Below are 15,645 nucleotides of genomic sequence, written 5' to 3' on the forward strand. Positions count from 1 at the left end.
CAGTATGAGTATGCCCCCCTCTAATATTACTTTGTAGTTCTAGACACAAACCTGAACACTCGGTAACCCCTGGTAAAATAACTCTTGTGTCTATTTCTGCACTGGCTCAAAGCTGCTTGTTTTAAACTTCATTTAATCAAGATTTTTGCTGTAACCTGGACATTTACTATTTAAAGTTGGTTTTCAGTCTTAAATTACAAGGCTTCTGAAAATGACAATACTCAGAAGTACTGTCCTAAAGCAAACTTTCCAAAAGATCTGTCCATACTACTCAGGGCTTTTCCATTTTAAGGAAAATAAAATTTGTTTTATTTACACTAAGTTTCTCAAGACATTTTAGTTTCCCTGGTGAGAATATATAAAGTAACTTCATTACTGCATACTTCCTCAGTTGATCATTGGCTCATAATTTGCCAGTTGGGATGAACACTCTTGTGCTCATCTGGATGTTTCCCCACCATCTTAGGAGTCTACTTCCCTTTCTCCTTCTCCCTTCATTCTGTTTTTGGCTACCAGCTTATTTTTCTGGAGAATTAAATTAGAAAAGGTCAAATCTTGTGACTGGGTGTTACCTGTGTCAAGGCTGAATTGTATCAAACACTAGTAATTGTCAAGAGTAGTGAGAATAGTTATTTAAACATCTTGTGAATCTGAGTTTCATCCTTGTTTTAAATTTGGAAGCAAATGGAATTTACCTTTTTTTTTCCCCACGTATATGAGATTAACAAAAATAAAAGGTTCATTTTAACTTAAAGGAAACAAGTTAATCTGAAAACTGATCCTGCTAAAACCTGTTCTTGTTCATTGAATATGAATATGCAGGTGGAGAATGTAGAGTTGAGTGTGAATGATCTCTGGGTAGAGAAGGATGTGAGATTGCTTTTTTGGTAGCAATGTTGACTTCTTTGCATATATTGATGAACGTCTCAAACAATGGAAGAATCGAAGGAAGTTTAGTAAGTATAGCGCACACTGGCAAAGGCTTCCTTTTCTGCCCTTCACCCTTGCTTGGAGTGCGAAAGTGTAGTATGAAAAGTACAAGGATGGTTGTGGATAAGAGAGAAAGATGAACAAAATGTGGCCTAAAATGAGATGAAGAGCAATGGGTTGCTTTAGTGGAGTATCACCTCTAATTTGTACAATCTAACAGACTTCTAAAACTTTTGATTTCTTTGAAAAATCTTTTCTCAGATGAGGCAGCTGAAAAGCTTCAAATTTTGTGGAGGGAGAAAAAAGAGTTAAGGCATATCATCAGTCTGCTCAAAGGGCACATTTGCTGTAGCAAATAGTTAAACAAAAAACCATCCCACAAGCTCTCGTTAACTGCAGTCTTAAAAGTCTGTACATGAGTTATGTGTGGATATTGTTGAATTAAGTGCATAAATGATTGGTGCATCCGTTTTTAGGAACACCGTGTTATGTCAACATGTGCAGTGCTCCTCTGACTGTTCTGTAAAACTTGCGTGTTCATGTTACAGGACAAAAATGAACACTTCAGAAATGCGGAGAGAGCCTGTTGCAGGAAATCTGGAAGACATAACTTCCTTTTCTTGCCGAGGGGAAAATGTAAACAAAGTTCCAACTTAATTGTAGACTAACTGCTAGACTGGTTTTCTGACTAAGCCTTTCCTTCCTCAATTGATTGCTTTTATCATTGAGAAAGTATGTTTTCTGTTTCATTTGAAATGGATTTCTGTATTTTTGGGGAGCACATACCTCGATGCTTGTGAGCATTTAGTTCTCGCTACACTTGCATGGAGTCTACATGTAGGTATTAGTGCAGGTAACTACTGAAGCTAAAGTTACTAGTGTAACTTTTGAAGGTTTGGGTAGTTTGTGGAAGTATTTGAAGTTTGCTTGTGAGGGGCAGGATTGCAATACTTGTGTATTTTGCTACTGTATGAGTTCTCGTGCACATGCGCGTGTACTAAAGTATCAGTCTTTAAAATGGCTGAAATCTTTGAACTGTACGGCATAGAAAGATTTCTTGACATCATATGATATAAATGTTACTTGTTGAAGTCAATATGGCTCTTAAAATTTGCTGCTGAAGTTAATGAATTTAACTTGTCCGCATAAAAAAGCCCAACCAAAGGAGAAATCTTTTAAATGTGCAAGCTTTTAAATAACTCTTAAAATCTTAGTATATACACAAATAACTGATTTATACAAACAGGCATAAGATCACCCTGTTAGTTGTGTCGTTGTATGTTAAAGTATCAAAATAAAAGAAAAACAGCCTGTGGGTTTCGCCAGGAATTTCAGGCTTGCTCAGGGTGGCAGCAGTCCATAACCAGTTTACAAGCTCTCGAATGAGTCAATTGTTGTTTAAATACCGTGCACGATGAATTTTCCAGTTTGATTTTTGTATTACTGCCTGCTTCGGTGAGCAGAGCAGGGAGTGACCCTGGATGTTTGCAGACAAGGGGAGAAGGTAGGGTCAGCTCTGAGACCTGAGCCTCGCAACCAGGGGCTGCCAAGGAGGGCTCTGCTGGAGCACCCAGGGCCAGGCCAAAGGGACTTTTGAGCCTGAGTTCAGAGAGATCGAGAAGGATTACTACAAGGGTATAGTTTTGTGAGCCGTGAGGCAGTTTAATAGCAATAGTCAGCTCTCTTCCTATCGACAGCTGTGGGTTCCTGTTCCAGTAACAGCTGACTGTCAGACCAACCTGCAAGAATTCCCTTTTTCTGTCTGTTACCTGTCACCCCCTCCAGCAGGGTAGTGATGGATTAGCCGTCTGAAACTACTTGTTTTGTGATTGTGTAGTCTCTGTACGTACTGTGAGGGGAAGCAAAAAAAACCCATGGCTGGAGCAACAGTGAGGGGAAGGTTCAGCTCTCGGTTAGTTTGACTTCAGTGGGGTTGTCAGGTCACCCTGATGTGCCTGTGGAGAGCTGACAGGCAGGGACCCCTGCATACACACCTCCTCCCCATCACTGGAGGAATTTGTTGGATTGAGTGGCATATATTAAAATTCACGTAGGCTCAGCTTTTTTTTTTTCCCCGTATGACTAATACCTAGATGCATATATAGTGTCACTGCAGTTTCTAAATCTTCTTAGCCTTCAATAAAGTGACAACCCCAATGGACCTCTTTAGTTGTAATGGCTGCTCTCTGAAGGATTGTTAACCAAGGCCTAGTGAAGGGAGGAACAAACTGCACAGACAGAGCAAAAGAAGTATAGGCGAAAGAGGAAGCAGCAGTTCAGCTAGCTACATACATTGAACACTGCTGTGGTGAATCCTAGTGGTAGTTACTTTTGTGTAAAGCACCTGTTTCTGCCAGGACTGCCCTTGCTTTGCAAACAACTTGAAGGTACTCTTCCCTACTGTTAATTTTTAAGAGCTATGTAGGAGAAACAGTGTATTACTAGAGTAGTCTTATAGCTACCCCTGACATTAAGATGTTTATATTGAAATTGGTGGCAGACTGAATGAAGATAGAGACAATGCTGTATTGATGGGCAGCGGCTGTTGCAACTGCACCAGAACATCCACTGAAAACAAACACGATCCAGCCAGGTCCCTGATAGGACTTACATTCCAGCAGACATTTGGGAAACCATGTAAGGGGACAGCTCTGCTGTAGGAATGAGTGCATGGACTGGGAATATTTGGTTTTTTGAAGTCTCTGCCAACTGAGTGTTAGTCAACTGATGTTGCATTTGACTGTAGAGAGCAAGCAGCCTTTTCTTGCTGTTCTTTTCTCCTCTGGTGACATTCCTTGGGTCATTTGGTAAACTGGTGCAGGGAGCTAATTACACTGGAGGAAAAAATCCTGCAGAAGAGAATACCCTGGTTTGGTTGCTGCCATAGAGGAGCTTTGGGAAGATGGTGGTAGTAGCTGAGGCGAGTGCTGTTGCTGAAGTGATGTGCATGGAACCACAGTGTTGCTGAACCAGCTTGATTTTGCATACATGAAATAATGCATTTTGAATCCAGATTGGAGCTGTGTTTTGGTTGGATCCAAGACTTGTCGTAGCTCATTACTATTATTATAGAAACTCTATTTAAATTGTAGCTGAAATGTGTCAGTTTTATGGCTGTGACTTAATGCTGTCTTGAACAAGGAAAATCAGTGTTTCTTTAACAAAATTTCTGATATGTCTCATGAAATGGACTGGACTAGAGAACCTTGTGAGTTCTTTACCACACCTTTCCATGTTTCACCTTCCAGATTTTCTAATGTAAATGGGTGAATCCATTAGCCTTAAACATGTAAGATATGATGCTAGCAACTGATATTTCACTTTTGTTTTATCTAAGGGAAAAGGCTACATGGGTGAAATGTGCTGTTGTGTGAAGACAAAAGGATCTATAGAGAGGGTGGTGTACAGAACAAAAAAACATGGTGGTATATTGAGGAGGATGTCTAGAAAATTGTTTTGAATATATGGCAATATTTGTAGGAGGTTTTTTTTAGCCACAGGCGGAGTTTTTCAGTGGAAGCAGATATGTGTGTTGTTCTGTCACCAAGCATCTCAGAAGCTCCTGCAGGAAGGAAGAGGATTATGCAGAAACACTGTAGTAATGAGGAACGAAGTCGATAATGGTGCCAAGCAACAAAAATATCACAAGATAATGTTGATACTGATACAATGGCTGGCTGGAAGGATGAGGAGTTGATTGCAGCCAAAATAAGGTGATAGAGGTAATCAGTAAACTGATTTATGAACAGAGTTCAAGCATATGGGAAGGCCAATCAGTACATGTGTCCAAGACTTGTAGTCTGCTTTGCCACTGGGATGCTGGAGCTGTTGTTGGGGAAACCCCAGCAGTGGCATCACCACAGGCTGCTACTGCTCCTCTTAAGGGTGTGGAAGTTAATAAGAAAACTAAAACTGTGTGATCAAAAGAATGTTCATTGAGGGTGAGTTGAAAATAGCAAGTCGTAAGAGAGGATAGGTTCTGTTTACTTAGTATAGGTAAGGAGTATAGTGTCTAGGGTTGCCTTGTAAGTAACTTAATATACTCTCAGAGGAAACATGTTCTGAGAGGATGGGGCGGGGGAGGAATGGAACTGTGCAGTGTATTTAGAAGCAGGAAGCTCCCAGATCCTCATTCAGACTAAATGGCTTTCTGTGAAATAATTGAGCCTGGAGAAAAGGAAAAATGTCTCTAGTACAAGCAGACTGTAGGATATACCCCACTGAGGTGTTACTTGATGTGAGAAGGCAGCAGTGCTAAAATCCAGAGGCTGATCTTCCATGTGATTGGGTTTTCAGCCAAGATTTCCCGGTCTTAGTAGACTTGCTAATTGAAAACAGCATCTTGTGTTGTGCTTGGGTCACAGCTCAAGCAAGGAATTCCCTTTCTCAATGAAACAGGGATCTTTGGGGGCCACTCTCAAAGAAAATAGAATAAAATCGTATGAATTGTGAAAACTGCAGAGAGGGAGTCATAGAATCATTTTGTTTGGAAGCGACCCTCAAGATCATAGGGTCCAACCATAACCTAACTCTGCCACTAAACAATGTCCCAAGAAGACTACCTGCCTGGCTCCACAAAAAACAACAGTCCTGTTGACAGATAAGGGGTATTTAAAGATGAAGCCCATGAAATATGCTGTATAAAGGTGGGACAGCTTCATGTGGAGAATTCTTACTTTTGTTCCACCTCTGCCTTTTCCATGGAGGAAGAAGGGAGCAGATGACTGAGGATACTGCTGTAATGAAGGACAGGCAGTGTCTGGAGACAGAGAGGAACAGTGATCTTACCAGACCAGATTCGATGCCAGTATCTGAAACTGAATTTAGCTAAAACTTGACTGAGTTAAGTCACTGCCTGACAAGACAACTGAGTGTTAGCCAGAACTTTGGAGAGAAAAAAAAAAAAGCAGACTACTTTAAAAAAAAAAAGTCTGATCTTTTTTCAGAGGTACTTTTCATGTAATTTGGATGTTCTTTTTGTTCTTTTTTTTTTTGTCTTAACCAGCTGATGTGTTCACATATTTATTATACCAAAGAGGATTTGCCTTTCTTAAAAAACAAAATCATGTTTTTGTTTGCTCAGAAGAGGCCTTTTGAAAAAACTTTATACTCTTCAAGATATATCGCAATATATCAGGGTATCTTGCAATTATTTTAGATTGGCTAAAATATATTATCCTCATTTTCCCCGTAAATGGATATATTCATACCTAATAATGCCGTTTCGTGATACTGATAAAAGATTTGGTGGATAGGATTTCTCTTAGTTTTCTCACAAAGTATAATAGATTTAATGATGTTTTGTCTCTGAATCAGATAATGTTCCTTTCAAGTGAACTTCTAAAAGATAGAAAGTCATTGAAGAATACATGCTGTCCCTTTACTTCAAGAGAGTCCTAGAGGGCAATAAATGGGTTCTTGCTGATTTTGCTAAAAGTGTTTTGAATTCAACTTCATGAACATTAGTTAAATCTTTCATGTAAGTGTCACTAATCAGACTTCTGGTAAATTAGCGAGTGCTTGCAGCCAGCTGGAAGGACCATTGATGTACAGAGATTGAGATTCATTTGCTAGTATATGAAAACACTTCAGTTGCTTGGGATGTACTTGCTATTCTGTGCAGATTTTACTGTTGTAATGCAGTTAGTCTGTGTGTGCTTTGTGTGTTTGGATTTTTTAGGTGCTGGAACTTTTTTTGTATTTAGGGGAATATAAATACATTGATGTCCCGTGCCTCTGCAGTGCTGTTAGTGATTTGACCTGATAACATTACTTAATTGCTTCTAGGATGTGATACATTCATATCATACTCTGAATTGCTTTGCTGACAATAAAAAAATTTCTACTTTGAACACTATTAGCATTGAAAAGAGGGGCTTTTCCTATATGTTCTTTGTCTTTTCAACTGCCATAATGCTTCTCAATGTTTTCACTGTCTGAAGTGTACACATTTCTATTTGAGTATAGTTTTTTAACTTTTGCTCTGATTCCTCAAAGGATGTGTTGAAAATTAATTGGTACAAGTTTGTGGGTTTTTTCTTCCTTCCTTCTCCCCCACAAAACTCAGTTTTTTGATTCTCAACAAATCTAGAAATGAAGCCAGGACTACTGTGAGGTATTTGCTGCCTCCATTTTGAAAGAACTTCTTAATGGAGAAGCATAGTACTTTGTGAAAAAGAAAGTGCTTTAAAATTCATGCTTCAAAAAAGGGTTCTTTGTGATAGTTGGAACACATGATCCCCAGCAAAGCACTAAGCAATGCAGTCACTTTCGAAATCTAGTTATATCTGCTTTGTCTTGCCCTCTCGTGCCTGTATCTGCTGATGTGGCTTAAGTTCTGGTATTTTGTTTATTGGATTTTCTTTCTAATGCAGTAAATCATGAAATAGCACAGATTCATAAACCCAAATCATGAAGAACATTATCTGTTCCTCATTTTTGTAGAGTCCTAATCCAAACCAGAACCTTTCAGGCTGTATCGGCTACATCTTACTATTTTATCATCTGCATAATTTTTAACTATTATAAAGATTGATTGCTTGACTGGATTTTAAAAAAAGAGTCAGAATAAGCTTTGCATGGATTCATGTGTGTGTTAGGGTGTAAGATCATCTGGTCCTTCAAAATTTCACTTTTTTCCTTTGAGCTAAGAATTGCTTACAAGTTACACAATTTCTTCAAGTTGCGCTGTCCCACATGCATTCAGTCCTTCAGCAGGTGTGCTCCTGAGATTGGAGACTGCGAACCTCGGCAGCCTGTGAGTGTGCCCCTGAGCTCCTCGGCTGTGGAACAAGAGGAAGGTCAGGATGGATAATACTCAGTTCCTGTCAGCTCCTCTTCCTTGGAAACCACCTCTCACCCCCACTAGGATAGTAAGAAAACAAGGTAGAGAGTAAATGCACATCTGAACAAACAGTTGGAACTCCAGCCCCAAGCAACTTTTTCATTTTTAATTGCTTGTCCCTTTGAATGTTGCTGGCTGATAATTCCAGTAGTGATCCTGCATAGCAACCAGCATGGCCAGGACTGGCTTTGGAGCCTCCCCAGTGGACAGGAGCTGTAGAACCGTTCTGCTGGCTGTGAGGTTGTTCCTGAATTGCTTTGTGGTGGCTCAGGGCTCTGTATCAGCCAGCAGACCCCTGCTCTGCTGGAGGCAGGTTCGGCTTGTTAAGGAAAGTTGGTGAGATGTACCTTGGGGACAATGGCAGGGATTCGTTCTCACAAGTTCTTTCTCTTGTACTTATTTATCTACCTAATCTCTGTGAAAATAGGTTTGTCCTTGCTAAAATTCAGTTGAAGTACTCTCTGTTACTAGGGTTATTGCTTTTAAAAGTTGATTTTTTTAATTTTCTTTTTTTCCCCCTCTCAAATGAACCAGTTTACTGCTGGATGTTGCCATGTTGTCTTGCATTACAGTTTTACTTCCTTGTTACTTGAAAGGAACTATTGGGGCAAAATAGCATAGTGGTTTTGGTCTAGATAAAAATCTAAGCAACTATTAATAAGATATACTTGTGTTACTGATGTTGTCATTTACTCACAGTAAATTTAAAATGTATTAAGTAAAATGTAGAACCTGAAAAATCATGTTGGTACAAGTATGTGCATGTGCTTGATATTATTTCCTACTTTGGTCTTAGTGTTCTGCTATTTCATAATCCTGTGGCAACAATGCCAGAAGAAATACAGAAAGCTATGAAAATTTTAGAAGGGAAAAAGTAAAATGTGTTTGGTTGTGAAACATGTAACGCTTCCCACCTTGCCCTTTAGATTAATTGGATCACAGTGAACTACAGAAAACGTTATGAAACCTTTGTATTGAGTGATGACTGTAAACAAAGTGTCACTGTTACCCAAAGTTCCTTCTGTACACAGACTTTTTGTCCAGGAATTCCTGGCTGTCAGCCCAGACACATCAGATGCAAGTCATCTTAAGTTCTTAGGATTTTGGGTTCAGTGTGAAAAGTATTGAGAAAACTGAGAAACTTGCTTCAGGTACTGAAAATTTTGACTAGATTTGTGTTTATTTTAAATTTCATTCTGCTCTGAGTATCAATATAATCTGAAGATCTCTTCTGTGCTTTTTGTAGCATTTGGGGTGGTAATTTTGGCTTCTAAAGCTTCCTGGTTTTGTATCGCACACTTCATATACTATTTCTGCAGTGCAGAATTTTTTAAACAAGCTTTGGCAGTTTGACTTTTTTATTCTGTATACGTGTGTGTATATATACATAATGCACATTTGTGTGTGTGTATCACTGCTCTCAATGAGAGATCCATTGCAGCAGGTCTGCAGGTGTTGGATTTAGTTTCCTTTTGATAATGCTTATGTGGATGCATATAAACTCTTAACAGAAAGGCAAGAAAAAGTTCACTTGATGGTACCTCTTCAAACAAAAAAAAAATCATGACTGTATTCTGAGGCTAAAATTAGATTTTAAAAATTCTTCAGCTAAGCCCAAATAGGGAAGATTTTGCTGCGCAGGATAACTTCTGCAAGGAAAGATGAAACCTGTCTTTCCCTTTGCAGCTAAAAATCTAATTGTTTGTGGTTTGGACTTGTTTTTTCATTTTTATGTTCATGTCCCTCTACAGCTGTCTTTTACCATGGGAAACAGCGTTCTTGATCTGGCGTTTTATGTGGTAACAGAGGTATTTACATCTGCAATAGACTCAGCAGGTTGTATGCAAGACTGACTTCTGTGCAGGTAGGCTGGGTTTAGTGTAGAGGCTGAAGTGCGCACTAGTAAATCAAAACAAACAAAATAAGCATCTAAATCCATGAGTGATTCAAGAACATCTTGCTGTCAAAAGATACAATTCTTGCTCTAGCAGCATGTTTCCATGTTCCTCTTTCTTTTTCTGCCTCTGCTCCTGTAAGTATTTGTGTGATTCCACAACAAACCAATTGGGTAACTGATACTGATTAAACTTTTTGTCTAGGTTGATTTTAACGTGCGTTGTTTTATCCAATTAATGAAATATTTGGGCTAGAACAAACAAGGTAGGGGAAGTGGATATGAGAAGGAAGAGAGGAAGGCAGGGCTTCTTGAGGACAGAGTTCATCACTACTACCAGCTTAAATTGTTTGGGAAATACAGCACGGGTCATACAATATTATCTTGTAAAATTTAGTGATGTAATAAAAAAATACAGATGTTGTACTTTCAGTTGATACATGAGGTTAAGCATCTAGCACCAGTTTTGAGCCATGGGGCACAACACATTTTATGAACTCCAGTGTGCTAAAATTCAGGGTGCAGAATGCTCTCAAAGAGGTCAGCCAGCATACACAGCACCAAGCAGCACGTGGTTCAATTTGAAAGGAGGACCAGGAGGTTCTGGCATCTGTAAATGACAGACCGCTATACTCTGCATTGAATTCTTCCTTCACTGGCATTTGGCATGTTTGGCTTTACTTATATAAATGTACACATTTACATAATATAGATCTTTTAAATGTAAATGGATACTTTTGTGTGTACAGCTTTAATATGATAACTGTTTTTACACTGGCCTTTATTACTTAAATTTCATATTTTAAATTTATTTAGTGCATTCATTCTGCATGATACTCAGGCTTAATGTGTAACTGTTCTTGTGATAAGCCTCTGAATAAATTATTTTACATATCAGATATTTTAGGAACTTTTTATAGTGTTTAGAATTTTTTCAGTTAATTTAAATCCTTTTGTTTTACAAATTCAAGCATTGAATGCTAATGCATATATTTCTTGGTCACATTCCTTCCAGCTTCTGGGGCATGCTTGTTGCTAAGTGGAAGGAGGTGGGGAAAGTATTAACTTCAAACCTGAGACTTAGTTGCGTATATTTAGTACCTGCTAGGAAGAAAAAACAGACAAAAAAACCCCAACAAACAAAACCAAAATAAAACCAACCAAACAAAAAAAAACCCAAAAAACCTTGGCTCTGGGGCTCTTTCCTGTGTCAGGAAGAACTGAAAAGTGTTAGTAGACATCTCATAGACAAGTTATCACAGCACAGCTGAACACAGAAGAGGAAAGTGGATTGGCCATGGCAGTATTCCAGGACTCTGTCCTAATGAACCAAGTCCGATTTTGGCTGAGAAAAGGGAAGTTGTTGGGATATCTGCTCAGGATTCTGGCATTTATTTGTGAGGGAGTTGGCATTCAAACTGAAAGGTGACTCTTACCTCCAGGAAGTTTGTACTGAATGTAACTAATTCCATCTGGAAAGGGATTGCACATTTAAGCAACATATTCTGTGTGGGTACACAAATCACGTGGAGTGTCACTGTTTTAATGGAATTATTTGTGTTTTTTCTTAAAGACATCTGCATCCATATGGATTTTGTTATCTTAGAGTAGCTAGCTTATTTCTGCACAAGGAAGAAAATGTGTACATGCATTGGCTAAGACCGAACTGGTCCAACAGCTTGTATTTGCTGAGGAGATTTACTGGTGTTGGCTGGTGTCGTGTTGCCCATTTTGCATGCGCTCTGGTCCTGACTTCATCCTGAGCAGGCTCACTATTTGTGTAGGAAGGTATTTTATTTTTCTGTTTCCTGATATGCGGGAAGCTGAATCTGCATAGAGGCAAGTTCAAGATAACATCAGGTTATATATGGTTGAGGAGACATTGCCACTGAGCTAGGGAGGGCAGGTGTGGGGGCTCCCATTTGCTGCATTTGCAGGCCTGTAGATTGGCTCGAGTTGGCTTATGTCAGACCATAGAATCATAGAATGTCCTCAGTTGGAAGGGACCCACAGGGATCATCAAGTCCAACTCCTGTCCCTGCATGTGACCACCAGGAAAGTTGCTGTGTTGTGTCTCCTGCCTCGGCAGAACTCAGCTGGTGCTCAGCAGGCTGCTGCCGTGAGGTGCTGGCCTGGGCTGGGTGTTCTCCAGAGCAGCCCTTCTGCCTGTACCTCATGTCTAGTGTGAGGTGTAGTGGTTCCTTTTTGAAAACATCTGATATCATAAACCACAAATGCTAAAAGGCCTGACTTTAAGAACCTTGTTCTAAGGCATCAGATAGTTGGAAATCATGCACGTTTCTTGTGCTTCCACAGTGTTCACAATAGTGAATGGAGTCTAAAAAAAAGCTTAATATAGACTTTACATTTGTATCACTTTTATCTGCATGTTTGTGTTTTTGGATGGGGGCACGTGTTTTCAGTTGACAATCGGCAGTTCTTTGTGGCAACTCTCCTTTTGCAGTATTAATATTTTGTAACACTGCTAATATAGGAATAAACTAGGATGTACTTGTGTATGTTTAGCAGTGAATCCTTGTTCAAATTTCCTCAGAACCGACTCTCTAAAATGTTTTCAAATGCCTGATAAAAACAGTAAATGAATGCTTAAACACCTTATTTTTACTGTTATAAACCTACTTCTAGATACTAGTCTAAACTTGAAAAGTAGGACTGAATGAGAACTACATAAACAGTGTGAAATCTAAGTGCAGCTGAAAGCAGTGATGATGGTATAACCTCCAACGGTATTGGCTTATTCTGCCTTTCTCAGTATAATGAAGTTTGGGATTTTTATAACAGCGTGTAAGCATATCAGCATGTACAAAAGGTCTGTCTTGGAATAGTTAAAGGAGCATATCTAGCATATCTAGTCTAGACCAACTCTTACCTGAAAATTTCTTAGCTAAAAGTTTGATAGCCATCCTGTTCTTTGTTGCAATGTATCATATTGATTTGTGAATGATTTGGAAAACTACCTGTTATTTTGGAAGAAAAAAAATGTATTTTTGGTGTTGGTTTAATCCTTCAAATAAAAAGCTATCTTGGAAATGTTTGAGGTTTTAATTTATGAAAATTCTGTGTGCTGGAGCTTGAGTTTATTTTATCTAAATCACATAATACCTGGTGAAAAAAAGTTATTTATTGGTGTTTTTCTTCTTCAGAAATGGAGGAACAGAATGCTGGACCTGGGATTGAAGATTGATAAAGGATTATGGGATCATACATTGAAGAGGCAGCAGGCGGAATGCCTGAGTGACTGAAGAAAATGGGTGCTAATGCATCAAACTACCCTCACTCGTGTTCCCCAAGGGTAGGGGGAAATTCACAGGCACAACAGACATTCATAGGTAACTCTCTTCAGTTATCTTGTCACTTACATAAATGACTCGCTGGATTGTGTGTGCACTGGATTTGATTGGCAATGCAGAGCTTTTATTTTCTAGGTCACTGGTTTGAATCCATTGAAGCTCAATCGTGCATGAAATTTGGTACTGCCCTGTATCTGTTTGGCCTATGTATACAGTGAGTTGATCTGCCGTTTGTTAGTAAATGGATGCCAGGTTATTTGAATAAAATAAAATGGAGGTTTTTTGTTAATTAAACCATGCATACTAGTTTTCGCAGTTCAAGAGCAGTTGCTGTCTGTAATGCCGTCTACCATTTTCTACTCTTCTTCCTCAGATTTTTTGTGAAACTGTTAGAGCATATGAAACTGTAGATCATCAGTATTTGTTGTAGTATTGGCATTGTGTCTAATGAGTGAATGAGTTCCTTGTTGCTAGAAAGGATGTCTCTGATAATAAGCCTGTTAAAGTAACAAGCAGACTTGAAGACAACTTTTTCTCTTGCCCTTTTCCTGTTCCTGTAAATGGGTATTGGTGGTACTTTTTGTCCTAATAGTATTATTTACAAGCAAGGACCTTGCTTAACTGGAAATGTGAGTTGAAGTGCCTTTAAGAAATTATTTTCTTATCCAGTCATAACTGGGGCAGGTATTACCATTATGTACTTTCAGTCTATTGCAAAAAGACCTCAGTGTAGATCTAAGTACTGTCAGACTTTAAATAATAAATAGTTACGTGATGAATCTAAAAAAGGCAGTTTTTGAGAAGATAAATCTTGCTTAAAAAAACCCAGCCCTGACAGCCCGAAGAATGATCTTAGCAGTAAATAACATAAATACTTTATAAACACTTTTCTCCTTTGTGCCTTGGCTTGCAAAACTGAATAAGTAGTTACTGATATTCACTGTTACTTCTCTTTTTAATCACCACTGAAAGCACAGTTATATCCCTAGCAGAGGAAAAATTGACTTGCTTTGTAATTTTTCTCTTTTGTCTCAGCTTTTGTGACACTCCTGATTTTTGAAGATCTGAGTAGAGGACAGCCCACCAACTGTTACATGTGAAGAACTGTGCTGTGGGCTAAAAATTCTGTGTGCTGTTGCAGCATGTCAAGCAAGAACTTTTAGTACTAACACCTTGGATATACATGCTGTAGAGTCCCCCTTCAGGCTTTATGTATTTTCAGTGCATCATAACTAACAGTAGTAAAAGGTTTGCTGCAGTTGTATATACAACTTTCTAAAAATCACAGCCAAAATGTTTTTATTATGTGTCTTGGTGGTTTTTATCTGCCTCTATACTGGATGAAGAAACAGAGGCAGATCTGCATGCTGAAACACCTTTTGTACAGATTTGAAGATGAGAGTGTTCCAAAGGCTTCATTAAATTCCACAGAAACTTTCTACTTGGTATGTGGAAAGTTTTGTTGATGCTCTTCATTATTAAATTCAAAATAGAAACCCATTATGTCCCAATATAGTATGTTCCAATACATTTATTGATCCCCATTACGTATTGAAAATTGTGGTTGGGACTTTTTCAAGGAAGGTCTAAAAGCGAGTGGCTGTCTCATTTGAGGCAAGTGGGTGTTCTCATTAAAATTCTTGCTGAAATCTGATTATGGTGTGCTAGTAAATGTGCTGTCTATATCACAGGCATACATCTCTTATTGCCACTTTGTGGAGTTTGACTCTTTCTCATCTTGATTCTTGTTTGGATGATTGGTTTGTGCAGTTGTCTCAGTAGAAAGTAGATGTATCCTACGATTGATAGCTGAGGTTTTCATCACTTCTCAGAATAATGATATTTTAAGGTTAAATCATCTTTTACATATTGTTTTTTTTTAATATAGAAGGTATTAGATCTATTTATTGCCCCAAAGTAGAACTGGAATTATGAGGACTAGAGTTATAATAGCTGCAGAATAGGCATTAGTTGCCTTATTCCTGGAAACTGGATTCAGACCTATGGATTTGTTTTAGATGTGCTGCCTTATTATTGAAGTTGTACCATGTTACTTTTAAATGTAGAATGAATGTTAAAAGCTGAGAACTGATCTGGCAAAGCACAGTAGTTTCATAGGATGAGTGCCAATTGTTAGTTGACTTTATGCTGAGTTTGCTTACAGTTTATGAAGAGGAGATAAATCAGTAGAAGTAATAAAGAAAAACTTGTGTTTTAGTGAAGGCTAAACCAGTCATCTCTTTGGTGTTTTGTCTACAACACTCAGGAGGAGGATTTTGCACCATGTTCTAGGGTGGTGCATCTGTTCAAGATGTTTATTTTTAAATAGATATCTATAATTAGATTTTAAAATGTGTAGGCATGCAGAGGACTAGACAGATCCCATTATTCATTGTCAAGTGCCCAAGTACTTTCTCTTGGCAGTCATCTGTTTCTTGTAAATGTTTATCTGTTCAAAACTAGATATGTCTAGGGGCATAAGTAGCTTTTGCTTTGTAACAGCATTTAATACAGTGGTGCCTTTTAGTGTAGAAGTGGGAATAAATTTCTCTTTCCTAGTTCTAATGCTGCTGCCTTATGAAGGAACACAGGCAGGTCAAAAAGCGGCTCTTCAAAATTCTGTCTTTGAGTGATAGGAGGGCACCAGCTGTTGTGAACCCAGATAG

The 15,645-nt window shown here is 38.6% G+C and overlaps 1 protein-coding gene across 1 annotated transcript in view; it reads left to right on the top strand.

Moving 5' to 3' along the window:
* The window catches only part of BTBD7 (BTB domain containing 7), a gene marked incomplete at its 3' end in the record, with an annotated part of 50,617 nt that overhangs the window by 4,285 nt on the left and 30,687 nt on the right, over positions 1-15,645 (top strand). The window contains exon 2 of the mRNA XM_080345193.1: positions 12,833-13,018. Within this exon, the coding sequence (XP_080201319.1) occupies positions 12,937-13,018 (82 nt within the window). The 5' untranslated portion in view covers positions 12,833-12,936. The remainder of the gene's footprint in view (positions 1-12,832; positions 13,019-15,645) is intronic.

Source organism: Nesoenas mayeri (genome assembly GCF_963082525.1).
Source record: "Nesoenas mayeri genome assembly, chromosome: 5".
In the NCBI taxonomy this organism is placed as follows: Eukaryota; Metazoa; Chordata; class Aves; order Columbiformes; family Columbidae; genus Nesoenas; species Nesoenas mayeri.